Raw genomic sequence first — 21,997 nt, forward strand, 5'->3', positions numbered from 1 at the left:
ATAAAGGAGAACCTCAAAGTTAATTGAATTTGCATATTATTTTTAGTGACCTGGACCACTTTATGTTTGTTGATAGTAAACCTTTCTTATTTTAAGAAATGCCTGTTTATATTATTTGATCCTTCATTTTCTGGAGAATAGCTTTTTTTTTTCTTCTATATTTGAACGAATTTCTTATATAGCTTAAACATTAAATGTTTCAGAGCACTTCAAAGATTTTTACCTCAAAATATCCAATTTCCATTTGATTTTACCTGAATTTTTTTCAGGTGTAAATTCTTATGGACAAGAATTATGTCTGTAATGATTCTTCAATTCAAATACAAACTAAATTATCATGTTTACTAAATTATCAAGAGCCTTATGGGAATTGTATTTGTTTTATTTTATTTTTAACAGTGCAAATTCTTCTCTTTGATTTAACTAATTTTTTCAAGTGACAAATATCTTTAATCAATTTAGTATACTTTCTATTTCCTTTCCAAATTTAGCATTAAAAATTAATAAATAAGTCCCTCAATTCATATGTACATAGTTCAACAAAAGAAATCCTCACATTTTTCGTGCCAAAAATGGTCTCTTTCTGCGTTTTAAGTTCACCTGTTCATCAAAAAACAAGTGGCACATTTCTGTTTTATTCTTTTTTAGACACATTGTATTTATATTATTGGAATTTAGAAGTCTTTCAAAGTTGTCTTTTTCTATAATGTTGTTATCAGTGTATGAATTTTTCTTCTATTTACACTTTTACTCTTCATTAATGATTCTGTTCATTTTACCAAGATTAATAATAATGATGTTAGTATTGTCATTTTATATGTATATTGATAGCACTTCATAGTGTTTAATCTCTCTAATTCATCTCTAAAATAGATTTGGGATTTCATAAGTATAGGGAAATGCTTTTGAGACAATTCCTTCTGACAATGAATATAACAATGAATCCCTTCTAACAATGCTTATTCTTCTGTAACTTAAAGTTTTACAATTACTAAGAAAAGTAAGAGATTTCTTTGCTTGACCAATGTCATATAACCTTTATGAACTGAGAGAGGAATCAGGTCTTCCTAACTGTAAGGCCAAGTATCTTTGTATTTACTGTAATGTTTCTTATACAATTATTATCAGAACTGTGACAAATACACATATCTACTTCATTGTGTCACTGTACATTCTATTCCAAACTTCTGATTGTCATTTCCTAGTCTGTTATCTGAGGATGCCTTTGAATACAGCAAAATCTCAATCATCTTATTTTCAGATGAAAGTTAATATGATTTCTTGGAATTATAAACTAGAGAATTTGTTAGAATAGGAATTATCAATCCTTCTGTGTAATAAAAGATAATTTTAATGGCAACAACATCATGGTTCCCTTCATGATAATATGTTGTTAGTTCAGAAAATGTACAATCATAAATAGCCACTATAAATTAACACCTTTGTTTGAGTTTTTTATTAATTATAACAAATTTTTATACATAAATTTTAAATAGTAAGCCATGAAAAAATATGATGTATATGTACATACCAGGAATTATAAATCCTATTCTCTTCTCAGTGCCCAACAATTTGTAACAGGAGGAGTTGGTGATGATTTTCTACCTTTCTAGATGAAATCCTAAGTACTTTTAGTATCACTTTATGTTTGTCCTGAGAAATATGGGTGTGGAAGGATGATTATCTCTGATTGCCTAAATTCTTAGATTCAACAAAGAATACTGATGTGAGTGAGGGATACTTTGCCCAGGGAATGGGAACAGGAGAAGATTAATTGGGTTTACTGACAAGATAAGCCTGTATTTCCTGAAAGAAGATTGTTACTCAACTCCTCATTCTCTCATCCTCATAGCCAATCTGTTATCCACTTTACCTTCATTTCATTTCTCACATACATTCTTTTCTTTCCTTTGATCTTGCCACCACTTTGGTACAAACCTTCATGACCTAATTCTTGGAATATTGTAATAGTCTGCTGGTACATGCCACAAGTCTCTCCTACTCCATTTTATCTTCCACTCAGCTGCCCATGATCTAACTAAAGTTCAAATTTAAATATGTCATCCTGTTACTCAGTAATCTCCAGTGACTCCTTATCATCTCTAAGTCAAATATGAATCCTCTGGCATTCAAAAATTCACAACTTATCTTCCCCTACCTTTCTAGTTTTCTTATACTTTTTATCTCTCACATCCTAGATATTTGATCCAGTGATACTAGACTCCTTGCGGTCTTAATTAAGACACTTCATCTTTTAGTTTGGTGCATTTTTCCTGCCTGATCCCTCATGCCTGTCTGAAATATTCTTCATCCATGCTTTTTGGTCTCCTTCCTTTCCTTCAAGCCTCAGCAAATACTCTCCTTTTATATGGAGCCTTTATTAACCCTTTTAATTCTACTACCTTCCCTGTGTTGGTTATTTCTGATTTGTCTTGTCTAGAAATTGTTTGTAAATGCTTGTTTACATATTGTCTCCCAATTGAATTGTAAAATTTTTGAAAGCAGAGACTGTAGTTTACCTTTTCATCGCCAGTGTTTAGCATAGTGCCTGGCACTCAATAGACATGTAAATGTTTATTGACTGAATGATTATTACAACACTTCAGGAGTAAAGTAATGTGGACCTATGCTAGAATTGTGACAGGATCTGAAAAGAGGATTTATAAAAATGTTACAAAGGAAAAATTGACAGGATTTAACATAAAATTAGAAATAGAGAGTAAAAGAGAATAAGGGTTCAAGATTGACATCTACATTATTACAAGCCTTGGTGACTGGAAGAATGGTTTTATCCTCTATACTAATTGGGAATCACTATGTCTTCTAATAAAAAGATAAATCTAAGAATTCCTCTTCAAATTCATATACTGATCTCTCAGTTTCCTCAGAGCAATCTTCATGTCTTTGTTTCTCAGAGTATATATGGCAGGGTTCAACAGAGGTGTAAAGATTGTGTAAAATACTGCAAGAAACTTATCCACTGAGGTTATGTTGAGTGGCCACAGATAGATGAAGATACAGGGTCCAAAGAATATCACCACAACCATGATGTGAGCAGAACAGGTGGATAATGCTTTGACTGCTCCATCCGTAGAGTGATGACACACAGTGAGTAGGATGTGGGTATATGAGATCAGCAAAAGAAAGAAGCAAATCAAGGCAAGGATTCCACTATCAACATTTACCATTAGTCCTAGTATATAAGTATCCATGCAGGCAAGCTCAATTACCAGGGGGAGGTCACAAAAAAAACTGTTCATCTCTCTAGGGCCACAGAAGGGCAAATCTATGACCATAGCCAGTTGACTCACTGAATGCACAAACCCAATAGTCCATGAGATCACTACAAGTCCAATGCATTTTTGCTGGCTCATGATGGTTGTATAGTGAAGTGGCTTGCATATGGCCACATAGCGATCATAAGCCATGACCACGAGGAGCACCATCTCACCCCCTCCAACAAAATGACCAAACAAGATCTGACACATGCAGCCCCCAAAGGTGATGGTCTTGCTTTCTCTAAGAAAGTCCATAATCATCTTTGGTGTTGTGACTGAGGAAAGCCATAAATCAACAAAAGAGAGGTTGGCCAGCAAGAAGTACATGGGAGAGTGGAGATTAGGATCACTGATGACTGAGAGAATAATCAGGATGTTGCCTAAAATGATGATCAAGTAAAGCATAGAAAACAATAAAAACAAGAAGACCTGCAGCTCACCAGAGTCACAAAGCCCCAAAAGCACAAATTCTGATACCACAGAATTATTTGCTTTATCCATTCAGTCCAATATTTACTAGAAAGTTTCCTGGAAATAAGAAAAAGACTTTAGTTTGGTGAAATGAAAAAGAAAGCTTAATTTTCGATCTTTGCCTCTCAAATGAATCTCTCTCCACATAAATAAGTTAATACCAAGATAATCTGTTAAAAAATATATTTTTCCATCTCAGATCAGTGTTCTGTCATCCATAAAGACACATCAAGAAGGAGGAAAAAAAGAGTAAGAGAGATATCAAAGGATATGAAGAGATGAAGAATAACAGGAAATAGATATAATAAAAGGAAGACAAAAATAAAGAAAATAAGAAGAACAGGGAGGAGAGAGAGAGAGAGAGCGAGAGAGAGAGAGAAAAGAGATGGTGAAGACATTAATTTATTTTGACAAGCACATGATTCTTCATACCATATAAGGTGTTTTCAAAATATAAAGCCACAACATCATAAAATTTTAGAGTTTTGAAAGACTACTTAAAGATTATTTACTTCCTCATTTTGGAGCAATGGCAACTGAGAGCCCTTGACTAATTCAACATCTCAGGTTGTAAACAATGGAGCCCAGATCTCCTGATACCCATTCTAGTCCTCTTTTCATATAGCTATACCACATTATGAATTCTAATTTTCCTTATTTCCAACTTTAAATATATTATTCAGAATCATATGAGACTGAATGGAATTATGAACACTGTATGAAAAATAATTTATATATGAATTAAAATGTAAAAAAAATTGGGAAAGAGCATTTAACTTATGTGTGAAAATTCATTCTTTTCAATCCACTCCAAATTTCTGAATATGTTATGTACTATCAATGTACTAACATTTTTAGTCATTCTTTAAAATAGGTGTTCAGGATTTCACATTGTCATAAACTTTGATATTTGTTTCTTTACTATGACTTTTTGAACTTGAAAATATTACTATTTCCTCTAATGTTTTGAAATTTGGTTTCCTGTTGCCCAGATAAACCTTAGTTCCATTGCTCTTAGTGAATGATACTTTTTGGTATGTATTGAGATTTATTCTAAAATGGAGCATGTGTAGAAATCAGAAAGGATGTGGGAAATGTCAATATCAGATACATTTTTGTGTTTCAAAAATAATAATTTACATGTATATGGTGTGACACAATTTCCATACAAAAAAGAATTTTGGCCATAGTTACAAAGAAGAAATATAGTAATATAGAAAGAATCCTGGAAAGTTCTTCAGTATGCTTGAGGCTCTAGTACCAACTCTACCACCAACTATGTGACCTATGACAATTCCTTGGTCCTTGCTGCAATTCAGTTTCCTCATTTGTACTAACAGGGAATAGAAGAAATAATTTATACATTTGCCTCTGTGCAACTACAAAACCTTATTGGCTGTAAATAAGCAGTCTTCTCTCAAGTAGTTTAACAAGCATCATATCCCACTTTTTTTCATTACTTTCTTGCAAATAGTTTCATTAAAAACTTAAGAAAGAAAATAAAATAGGCTGCCATTCATTTTAATTTTGGAAACCCTAAGGATGTTGTGCCTTAAATAGATAGATCTCTGTATTTATTGGGAGTATTAATAATATAATTCTATGAATTCAGGTAAATTTTCTGACCTCATCCCTCCCCCTGCTAAAATAAATGAAAGCAGTGAAAATAACAAAGTAGTGAATTAAGAGAATTGGAAAATGGGATCAAGGTTATGGCTTTTCTCATTTGCATTGTTACATGAACATTTAGGAAAGCAACTTGGTATAATAGAAAAAAGCACTGCTTCTGAGCACTGCTTAATATCAAGGTGATCTTGGTAAAAATACATACCCTTCCTACACTTTAGTCTCCTAATAGTTAAAATGAGGGGATTAGATCAGAGGACCTCTGAGGTTATATAAATACATACATATATGCATATATATATATATTTTACTATGATTAATATGTGTGTATATACATATAAGTTCTAGAGTTCAGTGTTATAGTCTCCACATTATAATAACTGTCTGAAACTTTCTTTTCCACTTCCTTTAATTTCCCTCCCTGTTGTTTTCCAGACTTGTCTTCAGTTACTGTTTTGCCAATGCATCTCAAAGCCAACTCTCCTCTAGTCTGGAAAACTCTTTGTTTATCCATTCCATTAACCTGCCTGTCATTTATACCTTAAGAGCTACCACCTGCTAATCTAAATTGAATTGATAAAACATTCATGTACAAAACCAAAAACCTTACCGAGTACTCTGAAAAATAAGTAGGTCCAAGATTTTTTTACATTTTGTGAAAATCATAGCTGTAGCTAGCCAGAAGGCTGTCTTCTTGGGCTAAATTAGGGAAGGAATTTTGAATCTTCCCAGGATTGGCATCAGCTATATGAATGGGGGTAAATTCTGAGCCCATTGTATTTGGAAATAGCATATAAAGGTGATACTCTTAAATTGCTTGAAAGCAGAGAAGAGAATGAAATAGGAAAGAATTAGAGAGAAGTACACAAAATCAGAGAAGAGAAAAGAAGACTTACCATCTTCAGTGTCTCTCTCACTAAAGACTTCTCATTTGGTGACAAATTCTGTTCTCCCTCTTCTGATTTGAGACTGTGAGCAATGACGGGTATATAATGAGGCTTAGTGTAGACAATGATGTAAAAAAAAATCTTCCTCAGTATAAGATATAAGGATATAGATTTAGATATGATAGATAGATAGATAGATAGATATTCACATCAGGGAATAGTCCCTGGGCAAGAAATTTTTCTTCTCTGTATTCATGGAAAGAATTCACTTATTATGGTCCTCTGAGACTTCTTAGTATCTTAGAGTATTACCAAATTTGGAGAAATATCTGACATTGAATCTTTAGGAAATTTAAAGAGATAAAACAGCTCCATTTCAAATAAGTAATATTTTAAAAACCATCTATCTCCCTCCAACTATGGGTTTTGATTAGATGCTCCTTCTATTTTCCCTGCATAGAATGTTTTTTTTTCACATTTGCATCTAATAAAATTCTTCTCTTTCTTCAAGATCTAGTTCAGATGCCAAGTTTTCCACAAAGTCTTCTTTGATTTTTCTCTTCCCCCTACCTAACCCAAATGTTTTTTCATTATCTGCTTTTGTCCCATTTTATAGAACTATTTTACATTTAAATAAGCAGAGATAGTGTCAGATGTCTGCCTCAATGTATCAGTTCTTAAAACCTTACACTGTTACCTGCTTGTTTGCCCAAAGAAGCCCGAGGGAATGTCTTTTTTTTTTTTTTTTTTTTGCCCCAGAGAAGTAGTAAAAATGAATCAATAATTCTTCTTTGATTCATAGTCTTCAGGGCTTTCAGGGAACTGAGATGATGAAGTACAAGCTGGGACCCATCTGAATTCTCCAGTCCCCTTCAAATAACTTTAAAATAAATCCTCCTTGAATCAAATTTTGGGACAGGGGAAACAATAAAAGTTAAGAGCAAGATATTTTTCTGGGCCAAGACAACTTAGAAGATTTACAGAGGATGTTTGTAACTCCAGGGTGAGCACCTAAATGAAACAAGAGCACCAGCAATAGGCCTTAGAAGTAGGGACAAATGTAAGCGGTTTGAAACAACTTATCAGAAAGCAATAACAGGAGACCTTTTGCTACCATTAGATATAGTCAGCAGTGATTGGCAACCCTGTTTCTCATAAACACTTAGGGGTCACAGTTCCAGGGCAGGCAGGAGTGCTTTTGATCAACCATAAGGGAATAGGAACTCTATTTCCAATTCCAGGGGTTAGAGGAAAGTCAGTGCTTCTGACTGGGAGAGAACAGAAAACCTGGTCATAGTTCCAACACCATTTGGAGTAATAGTGCTTGTGGCTGCAGGAAAGCTGGAGCCCTTCATAAGGAAAGAGCATATCACAAACCAGAAGAGCAAAGACCATACCTTTCCAAAGATAACATTATCTTAGAAGCACCAAAAGAATGCAGACCCATTAAACCAGCTCTGAAAAAGCAGAATGAAAAAGCCTGAAACTTAGGACAGTGTCTCCCTAACCCCAGATGAGCAGAGCCCAACTTTAGCATAAAGTTCAAAATGAAGAAAAAGACTGGGGAAATGAACAACAATGGCCAAATTTTTTTAATTAAAAGTAAATATAGTAAAAGATTACTATAATGTCATGGAAGGCAAAAATATAAATTTAGAAGACAACAAAAAAGAGCTACAAGCAAAGCCTCAAGAAATGCTAAGTAGAACCAAGGCCAACAAGAATTCCTGGAAGCCCTTAGAAAGAGAGATAAGAGCAATAAAGGAAAATAAGGGAAAGACATGAGATGATGCAAGAAAATTAAACACTTGATGTAAGAGGCATAAAAGATAACAAAGAAAAGACTATTTTAAAATCATAATGGGCCTAATGACAAAAAAGGCACAAGGAATTCATCAAAGGATATCTCTTGGAAAAAGAGGCACAAAAATTTATTGAAAAAAAGAATTCCTTAAAAATTAGAATTGGGGACAGCTAGATGATACAGTGGATAGAGCACTAGTCTTGAAATCAGGAGAGCCTGAGTTCAAATCTAGCCTCAGACGCTTAGTACTTAGGAACTAGGAACCTCTGGGCAAATCACTTTATCCCAATAGCCTCAGGGGAAAAAAGTAGAATTGAACAAATGAGGGGAGAGGTACAAAACATCAGTGAAGAAAAGAATTCCTTAAAAATTAGAACTGAGAAAGCAAAAGCTAATGATTTCATGATACATCAAAGAATAATTTTAAAAGCCAAAAAAGCAGGAAAAATGAGGGGGAAAGGAGTATCAAACATCTCATTGAAAAAAACAACTGATCTGGAAAATAGATCAAGAAGAGATTATTTAAGAACCTTAAACTTCTTCAGTTGATGCAAAAACAAAAGCAGGGGTAACAATCATGATCTCAAAGTTAAAACTAACTAATTTTGTGTGTGTGTGTGTGTGTGTGTGTGTAATTAAAAGAGATAAACAGGGAAAGTGCATTATGATAAAAGATACCATAGATAATGAAGTAATGTCAGTTCCAAACCTATATGCAGCAAATACTCAAGTACCCAAATTTTTTAAAGGAAAAACTAAATGAATTACCAGTGAGAAGAGAAAGCAAAACTATTATCATGGGAAACTTCAATCTTCTCCTCTCAAAACCAGATAATATAATTTTAAAAGTAAGAAAGAAGTCAAAATGATGAATGCAATTTTAGATATCTAGAGAGATTTGAATGGGGATAGGATAGAATATAGATTTTTCTTAATGGCACAGGTGACATTTTTTAAAATTGAAAATAAAAAATTTATACTTAAATGAAGGGTATAGAAATGATAAATATAGTTTTTTTTTTCAAATCACACTTTAATACAAATTTTATCTAGTAATGAACAATGTAAACAGATTAAAAATTAAAGCCTAAACAACCTAATCTTTAAAATGAATGGGCTTTAAAAAGTTATAAAAGTAATGAATAACTTTATTGAAAAAAATGACGATGATAAGACAAAATGTAAAAACATTTTTAGTTTTTTCAGTAAAATAAAGAAAAAAACCAGTAAATCAGGTATTCAATTTAAAAAGAACTAGAAAAAGAACAAACTATAAATTCCCAATTAAATACCAAATTGGAAATCCTAAACATAAAGGTGTGATTAATGAAATTGAATGTAAGAAAGCCATTGAATTAATAAATAAGACTAAGAATTGGTTTTATGGAAAAATTGATGAATCAATAGTTAATATGATTTTTTAAAGAAAAAGTAAAACAAAATTCTAGTACCCAAAATGAAAAAGGTAAAATATACCATTAATGGAAATGAATTAAACCATTTATTCAGAGACATTTTGTCCAATTATAGGTTGATAAATTTAACAATTTGGGAGAATATTTATAAAAACATAAACTGTTTTGATTAAAAGGAGAGAATATGGAATATTTAAATGAATATATTTTAGAAGAAAAAAAAAAACAAAACAAAATTGAACTGACCACAAATGATCTTCCTAAGAAAAAAAGCATCAGGACCAAATGAATTTACAGGCTAGTTTCACCAAATATTTAAAGATCAACTAATTCCAATATGAAAAAAATATCTGGGATAATAAGCAAAGGATACCAAGCATCTTTTATGAAACAAATATAACTCTGATATTTAAACCAGGAAGATCAAAATTGGAGATAATTGTAAATTTCATTAATGAATATAGATGCAAAATCCCTAAATAAAATACTAGCTAGGAGACTACAATAATATATCATTATATATTTATATAGGTATAAAGGGAACTTTCCTTAAAATTTGAAGCAGTATCTATCTAAAACCAACAGCAAACATTATTTGTAATGGAGAGAAGCTGGATGTATCCCCAGTAAGATCAGGGTTGAAACAAGAATATCCATTATTATCCCTATTATGAAATATTGTACTAGCTATGTTGACTTTAGAAATAAGAAAATAAATAGAAATTAAAAGAATTCAAATAAATAATGAAACTATCACTCTTTGCAGATGATATCATGACATACTTAGATAAGCCTAGAAAATCATCCAAAAACCTACCAAAATAATCCACAGCTTTAGCAAAGTTGCAGTATATAAAATAAACATACAAATCATCAGCATTTCTAAGTTATTGACAAAGTCTATCAGCAAGAAACAGAAAGAGAAGTTTCATTTTTAATAACTATAAACAAAATAAAATACTTGGGCATCTACCTGCTGAGACAAACTCAGGAACTGTATGAACACAATTATAAAACACTTCTCACGCAAATAAAATCGATCTAAATAATTGGAAAAATATCAATTGTTCATAGGTAGGCTGAGCTAATATAATAAAAATGACAATTCTGCCTAAATTAGCCTACTTGTTCAGTGCCATGTCAATTTAATTGCCAAAAATTTTATTTTATAGAACTAGAAAAAATAATAACTAAATTCATCTGGAAAAACAAAAGGTCAAGAAATTCAAGGGAATTAATGGGAAAAAATAAAAAGGATGATGGCTTAGCAGTACCAGATCTAAAACTATTATAAAGTCAGCAGTTATCAAAAACATTTTCTACTACCTAAAAAACAGAATGATAGATTAGTGGAATAAGTTAGATACAATATTGTAGAGGGCAGGAACTCTGAAAAGGTGTACTTAAATCTAAGACAGCAGGGTATTTATAGTTAAGTACTTACTCAATATGAGATAATGGTTCTCTGAGCACATACTTAAATGTAATGTAATGATGTAATCAATCTAGTTGGCATATACTTAGGGTAATATAGGGATGTAATTTTTTACAGTTGTGCATGCTCAGTGTGGTTGCACATGCTCAGTGTGAGGTAGTGAGTAGAGTATTTAAAGGGAGTCTCAGACTTGGAATGCTTTCTCAGTCACAGCTTTCAGACATACACGTAAGAGAAGATGCCAGATTCTATACTCCATCTTTCACCAGCCATGTGGCCCTCATGCCTACTACACTCCTCCACTAAGACCAAGGATTCAGGCTAATCCCAAGGTCCTCCAGAAAGCTAGTCTGGACATTACATAATAATAACGACTCTAGTAATCTAGTATTTGATAAACTCCCAAACTCCATCTTCTGACAGAACTCACTGTTTAACAGAAATTGCTGGGAAAACTGAAAAATAATATATCAGAAACTTGGCACAGATCTATATATCACACTCCATACCAAAATAAGATCAAAATGGGTACATGATTTGAGCATAAAGGGTTATACCACAAGCAAATTAGAAGAGCAAAGGATAGTTTACCCATCAGATCATTGGGGAAGGAAAAAAATTATGACCAAAGAAGAACTAAAGAACATTATGAAATGAAAAATGGACAACTTTTGATTACATTAAATTAAAAAGGGTTTTGACAAACTTATACAAGATTAAAAGGGAAGTGCAAAGCTGTGAAAAAAAATTTACACCCACTGTTTCTGATAAAGATCTCATTGCTAAAATATATAAAGAATGGCATCAACTTTTTTTTTTATTTCTTTTTTGCTGAGGCAATTGTGGTTAAATGACTTGCCTAGGGTCATGCAGCTAAGAAGTGTTAAGTGTCTGAGACTGGATTTAAACTCAAGTCCTCCTGACTTGAGGGCTGGTGTTTTATCCACTGCACCACCTAATTGCCTGGCATCAAATTTATAAGAATACAAGTAGAGTCAAAGGATATGAACAGAGAATCTTCAGAAAATGAAATTAAAGCTATCTATAATCATATAAAAATGCTTGCAATCTCCAAGGGGGGAGCCAAGATGGGGGATTAAAATCAGGAAGCTGCTAGAGCTCTCCCAGTTTCCCTCAAAAACTACATGAAACCAAACCTCTGAACAAAGTCTGATGGAAGGAAATGACTCTCCAGCTCAAGATAGACTGAAAGAAACTCAAAAAAGGTCAGTATCACTTGGGTAAAAAGGGTGTTCAGCCCAGGTCAGATAAATTCTGAGAAGGTAGGTGAGAGTATCTTAATCACCACCAATCAGCAACTAAGATTGTTGACAGTAGAAAAACAAATCAATGGGGCAGCTTCCAATCCCAACTCAGAAGTCAAACTCTGAGAAACCAGACTATTTCTAGGAAAGAGTACCCAAGCTACCTCCTACAAACATAAGGGGCCCCTGTGCTCAAAGCCAAGGCTGAGAGTAGCACAGGAAGATTAGGACAATGCACCTTTACCCCAGGTGCAAAGTTCCACCATAAAAGCAAAAGAAGAGAAAATGCCAAAAGAAAAGGAAAGAAAATGAGCAAAACACAGAAAAGAATCTTGGCCAAAGAAAGCTACTATAGTGAGAGGTCAGACCAAAACACAAACTTAGAGGAGGAGGACAAAATGCCCACAGAAGAAATCTCAAAAGGTGAGATAAATTGCTTCATGCTGAAGAGATTTCTTTGAAATGTTCATAAAAGACTTTAAAAAGCAAATAAGAGAGTTAGGAGGAAAAATGAAAAAAAAAAAGAGAGGTATGCATGAGAGAGTCAACAGTTTGGAAAAGAAAGGGAAAAATTGTCTTAAGAAAGCAACTACTTAAACAGAATAAATAAAATAGAAAAAAAAGATACAAAAGATAACTGAAGAAAATCACATATTTATAACAGAGCAAATGGAAGCTAATGATTTTGTGAGACAGCAAAAATAAGTCAAACTAATGTGAAAATGGAAGAAAATATGAAATACTTCATTGGCAAAATAACTGACCTAGAAAATAGATCCAGAAGAGACAATTTAAAAATTATTGGCCTACTTGAAGGCCAGGACAAACAAAAAGAGCCTGGATAGCATTCTACAAGAGTTCATTAAGGAAAATTCTCCCAATATTCTAGAAACAGAGAGGGTAATACTCATTAAAATAATCCATGGATCACCTCTGGAAAGAGATACCACAATGAAACACCAAGAAACATTTTTGTGAAACTCCAAAACTACAATCTGAAGGAAAATAATGCTGCAAGCTTCCAGACAAAAACAATTTAAATATCAAGGAGCAACAGTCAGGATTACCCAGGATCTTGGTACAATAAACTTCTACACTAAAGGATTAGAAAGTCTATAATATTCTATTCTGGAAGGCAAAAGACCTGGGCTTACAATCAAGAATTAAGTACCCAATGAGACTCAGCATCATCTTTCAGGGAAAGAGATGGAGCTTCAATGAAGTAAATGACTTTCAATGATTTCTATTGAAAAAACAGAACTAAACAAAAAATCTCATCTACAAATACAAGACTCAAGAGAACCATAGAAAGATGAAAAGTGAAAATTATATAATATATTATATATATATATATATATGTATGTATGTATGTATATTTGAAGGTTAAACCGTTTACATTGTAGATGTGAAAATAATATCTGTAACTCTTACGAACTGTATCTATCAATGGGACAGACAAAGGTAGGTATTTCATAGACTGAGGGTGTGGTTCTGAGTGGTCCTTGATGTGATAAAATCAAAGAAAAAGATATTAGAGATGGGAAAAGGTCTGGACTGGAAAAAGAGGAAAAAGGAGGTATAATGGGACACATGAAGAGGTGCAAAAGACCTATTAAAATTGAGGGAAAGAAGGAAGAGGGATGAGCATTGCCTGAAGCTTGATTTCATCCATTTTGGCTTTAAGAGGGAATAATTTAATCATTCAGTTGAGTATGTAATATCAAAAACTGTAAGAGGAAAGGAAGGAAAAATGCTCTAAATCATTATTAATTACAGAGGTTGTTTTAATCTCATACCTCTCAGATTGGCTAAGATGACAGGAAAAGATAATGATAAATGTTATAGAGTCTATATCCCAAGGAAATCATAAAGGAGGGAAAAGGACCCACATGTGTAAAAAATATTTATAGCAGCTCTTTTTGTGGTAGCAAAGAATTGGAAAATGAGTGGATTCCCAACAATTGGGGAATGGCTGAACAAGTTGTGATACATGAAGTTAAAGGAATATTATTGTTCTATAAAAATGATAAACAAATTGATTTTAGAAAAGCTTAGAAAGATTTACACAAACTGATGCTAAGCTAAACAAGCAGAACCAGGAAAATGTACACAATAATAGCAAGAAAGTGTGATGATCAGCTATGAAAGACTTGATTCTTCTTAGTGGTTCAATGATCCAAGGCAATCCCAATAGACTTTGCATAGAAAATGCCATCTACATCCAGAAAAAGAACTGATTTACTGAATGTAAATCAACATATGCTATGTCCCCTTCTTTTTTCCTGTTTTTTTTCCTTTTATTCTGATTTTTATCTCCCAAAATGATCCATAAATCAATGTGTTTAAATACATAAATAAGAAATGTTTGGAAGCAGGAATGTGTTGGTAAATGTTTAAAAACTACTTCTCAAAAATGTACACATAGCACAATTAAGTTTAATATTCATTATTAATGTTTCTCCATCATTTTCTTAAGCCTGGAAAATCCACAAAAACAAGAAATTTATTCGTAATTTTTAATGTGTGCTAATTCCTGAGATATAAATGCTCACATTAAAAATTTAACAAACAGCTTTCTTAAAAGACTTCACCCTTGATCTAGGACACTGTTAAGAGCTCCTCTAATTGCTTTAAGATCTTTTTTTTCACTTGTAGAATTATATTAAATTTGTAAACCCAACTTTTGTAAAAGATGTTCTGTCCTTTGCTGGCACAGGAATGGAACACATAGTCCACACATTGTGTTCTAAATGATCCTGGCTGACTACTCTGATTGTAAAATTCATGTTCTTGGTCCATGAAAAAGAATATTGAATTCTTGTATTGTGTGTGGGGTTGAATCCTTGGTCACTTCTAGACATATATGAATGCCTCCCTAACTCAGGATTCTGGGAAGTATGGAGTTCCAAATCAGATGTGAGGCAAATTTATGTTTTCTATCTGTTATAGTTATAGCCATCCCTACTGCTACTATTCTCATATTCAACTTATAGAAAATATCATTCCTACCCTTTAGCCACCTAAAATTGTTTTTTCTCAGTCTCATTATCTATAATATCACTCAAAAAATGTAAAATTATAAACAAACTATAAAGAAACAAGGATAAACCTCTGGGAAATATGAATTTCAGAAGTAAGCCTTCACAACTTAAGGCTTATGCATAATTCACATTAACTCCAGAGTTCTGGTGAAAGTAACCTTCCTTTTGCTCTTTCATGGTGACAAGTTCCTTTTTGTTCCTACCTCCCTGTTCCTTCTCCACCTTCTTTCTCCCACAAGTGTAAAAGTGGAAGAGATGATCTTATGAATCAAAGTCAGTGTCTTCTCCAGTAAGAAGTGAGGAAACTTTCAGGAAATTTTTCTCTGAACCATCATCTATGGGTAAAAATCATGATCTTTTCGGCAATACTACAAGGAGGTTTTGGCTAAGACATGTCCACACATAAAGACAAATTTTTTCAGTGACAGGTAATTTTAAGGTCAAGTACTCCAACTTTTTCGTAACTTTTTGTTACTACCACTGAATCTCCATTTAGAGACATATTCAATATATGCTGATAGCTGGTATTATTTTAGCACAAAATTTCTCCCAAGTGATCTAGGCTGACATCATTCAACCTGTAGTGCTTCATATCCTCTCTAATTTCTATTCCATAATTTTTAGTGAGCTTTTAGAGTCATAGAATGTTTAAAAAGAAATCACAATCAAAAAGATCAAAACCAGCTTTCTCACTTTATAGATATTTTCTTGGTCCTGATACCAACTATATCTTAGTTAGATATTAATGGATACAGTGTTTTGGTTTTAAATATAATGTATGTGAAAACCAAAGATTAAAAGTTGTGTTCTCTTTCCATTCTAATTGTTTGTTCCATTATCTCAAAGAGGCCCTTCTGAATCAGAAAAAAAAAAAAAAAACCTAGTACATATACTAGATATCTTATAAGACAGAGTCACATTTTTTAAACCCAGAAGTCTCCAAAGCATATCAGAAGAACTACACTGGGATTCTTTCTATTCTTCTCAAATATACTTTGCTATGAAAAATCTTTGAAGGACTTTTTAAACCATAGACAATTTAATCATAAATGTCATGTTTTGATATTCTCAATTTGGCAAACACTCAGATATATGAACAGTAGAGAAGAAAAATATGACAGAAAGTCAGCATGAGTTCAATTTTAAGAAATTTATTTGTAATTACAATAGCATTAGCAATCATTTAAAAATTATAATTTATATATAATCAATATATATTACCTTTTCACAATCTACAAGATTTATTTGTCTATTTGGTTAATGAGTCATTTAATGAAATAAAACTCTTTGCAATAATTCTATAACTTCAAGCAATTTTAGTGATCACAGATTGGAAACCATTTCTTTAGGATCATCTTCATTGCCCTAAGCCACTCTTCAGTCAATTAGTTCTCTCCTCCTGTCTTCTCTCTTTTAGCTTGTACACACACACACACACACACACACACACACACATTCCTTTGAGTTGTATCAAAAATAGAGAACATATGAGAAAGCATTTACTTTTGCCTATAATTCCAAATCATATTAGATTGAACAATCTTGTTTTATAAATTTTAAGTGGATTTTTAAAACTTACAGAAAACTTATAATGTCACCTAAGGACAACATAAGTCACAGAAGCAATTGTATTTTCAGTTAATTCCTTTACATTGTTTGAAAGATGAAGAAAAATAATAATAACTGATATTTATCTAGCATTTTAAAATTTGTAAAAAAAAAAAAAAAAGGCTTTATACACGTTGTTTTCCTGGAAACTAATGATAACGCTAAAAAGTAAATATTGTAATTTTTATAGATTTAGAAACTGAGGTCCAGAAATGTTGAACAACTTATCCCTGAATACAGCACCAAAAACTAGTCTTTCCTAATTCTTTTCCTAATTCAGTGCCATTTTCATTTGCAATATTCCTTTTTATGTTAAGAATACCTCTGTAGAAAAAAAGTAACAAAAAGAGAGAGAAAGAAACAAACAGAGCAGTCTTAATAGAGAATAGCTTCTGAATCTATCAGGTTAAAATTTCAAGGGAATCATTCAGATGTTTCCACTGAATGATCAAGATATTCATCACGGTTCCAAGAATATCCAAGAATTTTGGGTACAAACTGAGTGTCTACAATGTTTTAATATAATGTACCCATCCATGATTCCAAGACAAATGAGTTACTTGATGGATAGTACTTCTGATCAAGAGAAATATCTAAGATTTTTTCCTTGAACTCACAGATTGACTTCTTAATCTCTTCATGGCCTCTTTCATCTCTTTGTTTCTTAAGGTATAGATAGCAGGATTTAACAAAGGTGTAAACACTGCATAAAACACAGCAAGAAATTTGTCCACTGAGGGAATGTTGAGTGGGCAAAGATAAATGAAGATACAAGGTACAAAGAATATTACCACTACCATGATGTGGGCAGTACAAGTGGATAATGCTTTATATACCCCATCTGTGGAGTGATGACGTACAGTGAGTAAGATATAGGTGTAAGAAATCAAAAGTAGGATGAAACAGGTTGTAGCAAGGAATCCACTATCTGCATTCACCAATAATCCTAAAACAGAAGTATCCATGCAGGCAAGTTCAATTACCAGTGGAAGATCACAGAAAAAGCTGTCTATCTCTCTAGGGCCACAAAAAGGCAGATCCACAATCATAATCAATTGGCTAATTGAGTGTACAAGCCCAATAGCCCATGAGATAACCACAAGGCAAATACACCTTTGCTGACTCATGATGGTTTTATAGTGGAGAGGTTTGCAAATGGCTACATAGCGATCATATGCCATAGTCACAAGCAACACCATCTCACCACCCCCAGCAAAATGTACAAAGACAACCTGCCACATGCAGGTTTCAAAGGAGATAGTCTTGCTATCCCTAAAAAAATCTATGATTGTCTTGGGGATGGTGACCGAGGAAAGCCACAAATCCACAAAAGATAGATTGGCTAACAGGAAGTACATAGGAGAATGAAGACGGGTGTCAGTGATAACTGTGGTTATAATAAGAATGTTACCTGAGACAGTAGTCAAATAAATCACAGAAAATAGTAGGAAGAGACAGATCTGAAGCTCCCATGAATCAGTAAGTCCCAATAATACAAATTCAGATACTGCAGACTGATTAACTCCTTCCATTCTGTCAAGCATTTATACCAGTCTCCTAGAGGGATTAAGATAAGCAGTTATTAGAATGGACAATATAGTTTAATTTAAAATCTTTGGTTCACAAAAAAATATTTTTCCATATACTATATATCTAAAACCAAAACTTGTGTCCATTAACATCTACCTTACTAAAATATAGTTAGCATCATGCCTAAGAAATCTATGAGATAATGGGATAAGAATTTGATCATCTCTATTGTCTTCCTTCTAGTTTAAATATTGTATAATTCATGTAAAGTTTAGGGTAAATTATACATCAGAGATTGTAGGAAGAACCACAGGTTGAGATATGCCTTAGGGGAATCTAAAATGTGCTATTTATTCCAAAATATGGTATTTGTTCAGCTTATTTTTAAGAGGGTTCCATAGCTGAATTACACCTTAAATGTTAAATTATTCTAAGGATATTTTCATAACATAACTCTAAAATTTCAATCTAACATTTCTGGTGTACCATAAATCATATTCAGAGCCATAAACTAAATCATAGAACCACAGACTTTCGGATTTGGAAGGGATTTCAGAAGTTGAACAATACCACCCATAATTGAAGAGAAGTCAGCCCAAAGGCCTCACCAAGTGACCATCCAGCCTTCATTTAAATATTTCTAGTAAGGAAAAATTCTTTTCTACTTGTTGATTACTCTCAAAGTTAAAAAATATGTTTTTATTTCAATGATGATTGCTTCTGTTTTTGCCACTGGGTTTAAGTGGAACGTGTGTTATAATTTCAACATGATATTTTTTTCCATGATACTTGATAAGTGGTAAATTAATACAAAAATATAGTTTTTTGGAATTCTAAATCATGATTAGATCAGTATCTATGACAGGAATATTCAACTAACTGTTTTAAGGATTAGAGTAACTTTTTAGCTTTGAAAGGACCTTTTAGTAAACCTAGATATTTTCACACTTATCCCTTGTAAAAGGAAGTTAATCAAGTTAAACCATATTTGATCAGCCCTGAGTATTCCACATTTTTTCATCACTTCCACATTTAGAGGCACCAGAAGTTTCCTTTTTTAAAGACCGATTTGACTAAAACATATCAACATAATTTGTCTCTTAGTCATGTTGCCTAAAATATAATAGCACAATTTCACAAACTATCAAACTTAACCAATTCCTTAGATTGCAGTGATACTGGTTAAACTGACCTTTATATAAATTTTAATATTTTCCTTAGTTACAGGAAGGAAAGATTCTCCATCTCTCTACTGTGTGTGTGTATGTGTGTGTGTATGTGTAGCAAATTTTTTGTGGTGACAAACTAGAAACTGAGTTGATGCCCATCATTGGGGAAGTAGCTGGAGAAATGATATGTGATTATGATGGAATACTCTTATGCTATGAGAAATGAAAAGCAGTTAAAAAGAAATGTATATGATTTGGATCTTACAGATAACATCCATTAAGAGGTTCTTTATTCATTATATATAGCTTATATATAATCTATAGTTTTATATACATATATAAAACATTTATATGTATTTACATATATATATATATATATATAAACAGTTTATATATAAACTATACAATCCACTAGTTTTTTATTTTTTTTAGGTAGAATTGAAATCATAAAATTTTAGAATTAAAAGGAGTCTTGTTGCTGTTGTTCAGTCATTTTCAATTGTGACCCATTCTTTGTTACCCCATTTGGACTTTTCTTGATAAAGATAATGAAATGGTTAGACATTCATTCTCAAGATGATTTTACTAATTCATAACCTGAGGCAAATAGAGTTGTGACTTGGTCAGGATCACACACACAGTTAATATGTGTGAGGCTAGATTTGAACTCAGGAAGATGAGTCTTCTTGATTTGGAACCTGATACTCTATCTGCTGCCCAACTTAGCTACCTGAAAGGAGCCTTAAAGATCATCTAATTAAGTCATTTAACATTATAAATTATAGACTCTACATCTATTTTACTTGAGAACACATAATGAATAAGTAGGAAAGGCAGGTTTTAAACAAGTCTCTGAACCGTCAATCTAGTGATTTTTCCATATGGTCATATTGCTTTAATAGATTCATCTTATCCGAATTTTGTAATTTGTAACAGTTCCACACCAATATATTGAAATGAATATATATTATCCATGAAAAAAATTAATGAACAAATAAATATTATTAAGTTTTGGAGGAATAATGTTTCACTTAAACAAAATTACTATTTAGGTTCTTCTTTTAAATAGAGTATAGTAAAAAGAAGCAAGGGAACCAAAGCTGTTCAAATCTCCAGAGTAATACAGAATTACCATTTAACTTTTTTTATCCTACTTCCACTCAAAAAAGAGAGAAGGAAAATAAAGTTTTAAATCACCCTGAGAAGAGGAAAGATTTAATCAGTCATGTCCAATGTAGTCACATTGTCATGGTGCTTTGAAATCCAAATTATTTTGTTATATTTTGCTATGCTTTCTGCAATTCTTCAGACACTTATTTATTATAAAAAGAAGATTAAATCTTGAGAAAATGTCAGCATTGATCTTATAAAGACAGAAATATCACTTGTCTCACTAATTATTTTTACTTGCTTATATAAGGCAACATCAAAAGCAATAATAAAGAAATTTCAGAAGATAAACTGAATGTGAATAATTTAGAAAAATGTTATAGAGAAATGGAGAAGAAAAATCAATCATTATTTTATTGAAAGAAAACTTAAGATCTAGTTAGATAAATGCCAAAAGGTTGATTTCAAATATATGTTACATTCACACTTCCAACAAGTTTGATTGATCTTATTGATATTTTATATTGAGTTTATAATTAATTATTAGCATTTAGAGAAAACTTTTTTTTATTGTTGTTTAGCTTTCTTGGGTTACCTAGCAATGTCAAACTATAAATACAATAAATTATTCCCATTTCCCCCTTTTAAATATCCTTAAAATTCTGGTTCAAAAAACCTAACAATCATTTATTAACCTCCTTCCCTTAATTTTTTTTATTTGAAATTGTACTACATTTACTTTTAAAATTTTTCCAATTCAAGATTTTTTTAACCTAATCCAGATTTTCCTTTTACTCATTAGTCTAAATGATTACAATGTTGCTTCCTATATTCAGGCTTAATAGAAGATAAGAAAAAATTTAAAAATCAGAAGAAACACAAGAAAGGCTTGGAATAAAAACTTTTTTTGTTTTGCTTTGATAATGACATTACATATCTAATAGTACTTGCAAAATGTTTTAAACATTAGGTTTATGTTTAGTATTTAAGAGGTAATAAGAGCTTCAAAAATATTTACAGTATAGTGGGTTAGAAAGATCATTGGGAAGGGAATTCAGCAGATCTGATATTTACTTCCAATTCTGTCACAAATGAGATTTTGGGAAAAGTACTTATCCTCTCTGAGGCTCATCTCCTCAGATCTTGGAACAAGCAGGAGATAGTAGTTGAAGTGCTAATACTGGAGTTAAGACTATGTCTGCCTGCCTTTGTCCCTTATAAGCTGTTTCATAAGTAAATGGCCCAATGTCTCAGAGCTTCAATTTCCTCATTTACATGTTGATGAGTGTATATTCATTACCTATTCCACACATTTATTGAGAGAGGGAAAAGCACTTTGCTAACCTTAAAGTATCACA

At 32.3% G+C, this 21,997-nt stretch overlaps 2 protein-coding genes across 2 annotated transcripts; both read right to left on the reverse strand.

Moving 5' to 3' along the window:
* Positions 1–311: 311 nt before the first annotated feature.
* Positions 312–3,779, reverse strand: LOC100923217 (olfactory receptor 4K14-like). The gene is made up of 2 exons (XM_003759032.2): positions 2,869–3,779; positions 312–327 (listed from the first exon to the last, which is right to left on the reverse strand). The coding sequence occupies exons 1-2, from the start codon at positions 3,777–3,779 to the stop codon at positions 312–314; spliced, it is 927 nt and encodes a 308-aa protein (XP_003759080.2).
* Positions 3,780–17,423: 13,644 nt separating this feature from the next.
* On the reverse strand, positions 17,424–18,365 carry LOC100923741 (olfactory receptor 4K14-like). The gene has a single exon (XM_012540835.2). It carries the CDS (start codon positions 18,360–18,362, stop codon positions 17,424–17,426), a length of 939 nt encoding a protein of 312 aa, XP_012396289.1. The 5' UTR covers positions 18,363–18,365.
* Between the last annotated feature and the right edge of the window lie 3,632 nt (positions 18,366–21,997).

Source organism: Sarcophilus harrisii, chromosome 2 (genome assembly GCF_902635505.1).
Source record: "Sarcophilus harrisii chromosome 2, mSarHar1.11, whole genome shotgun sequence".
In the NCBI taxonomy this organism is placed as follows: Eukaryota; Metazoa; Chordata; class Mammalia; order Dasyuromorphia; family Dasyuridae; genus Sarcophilus; species Sarcophilus harrisii.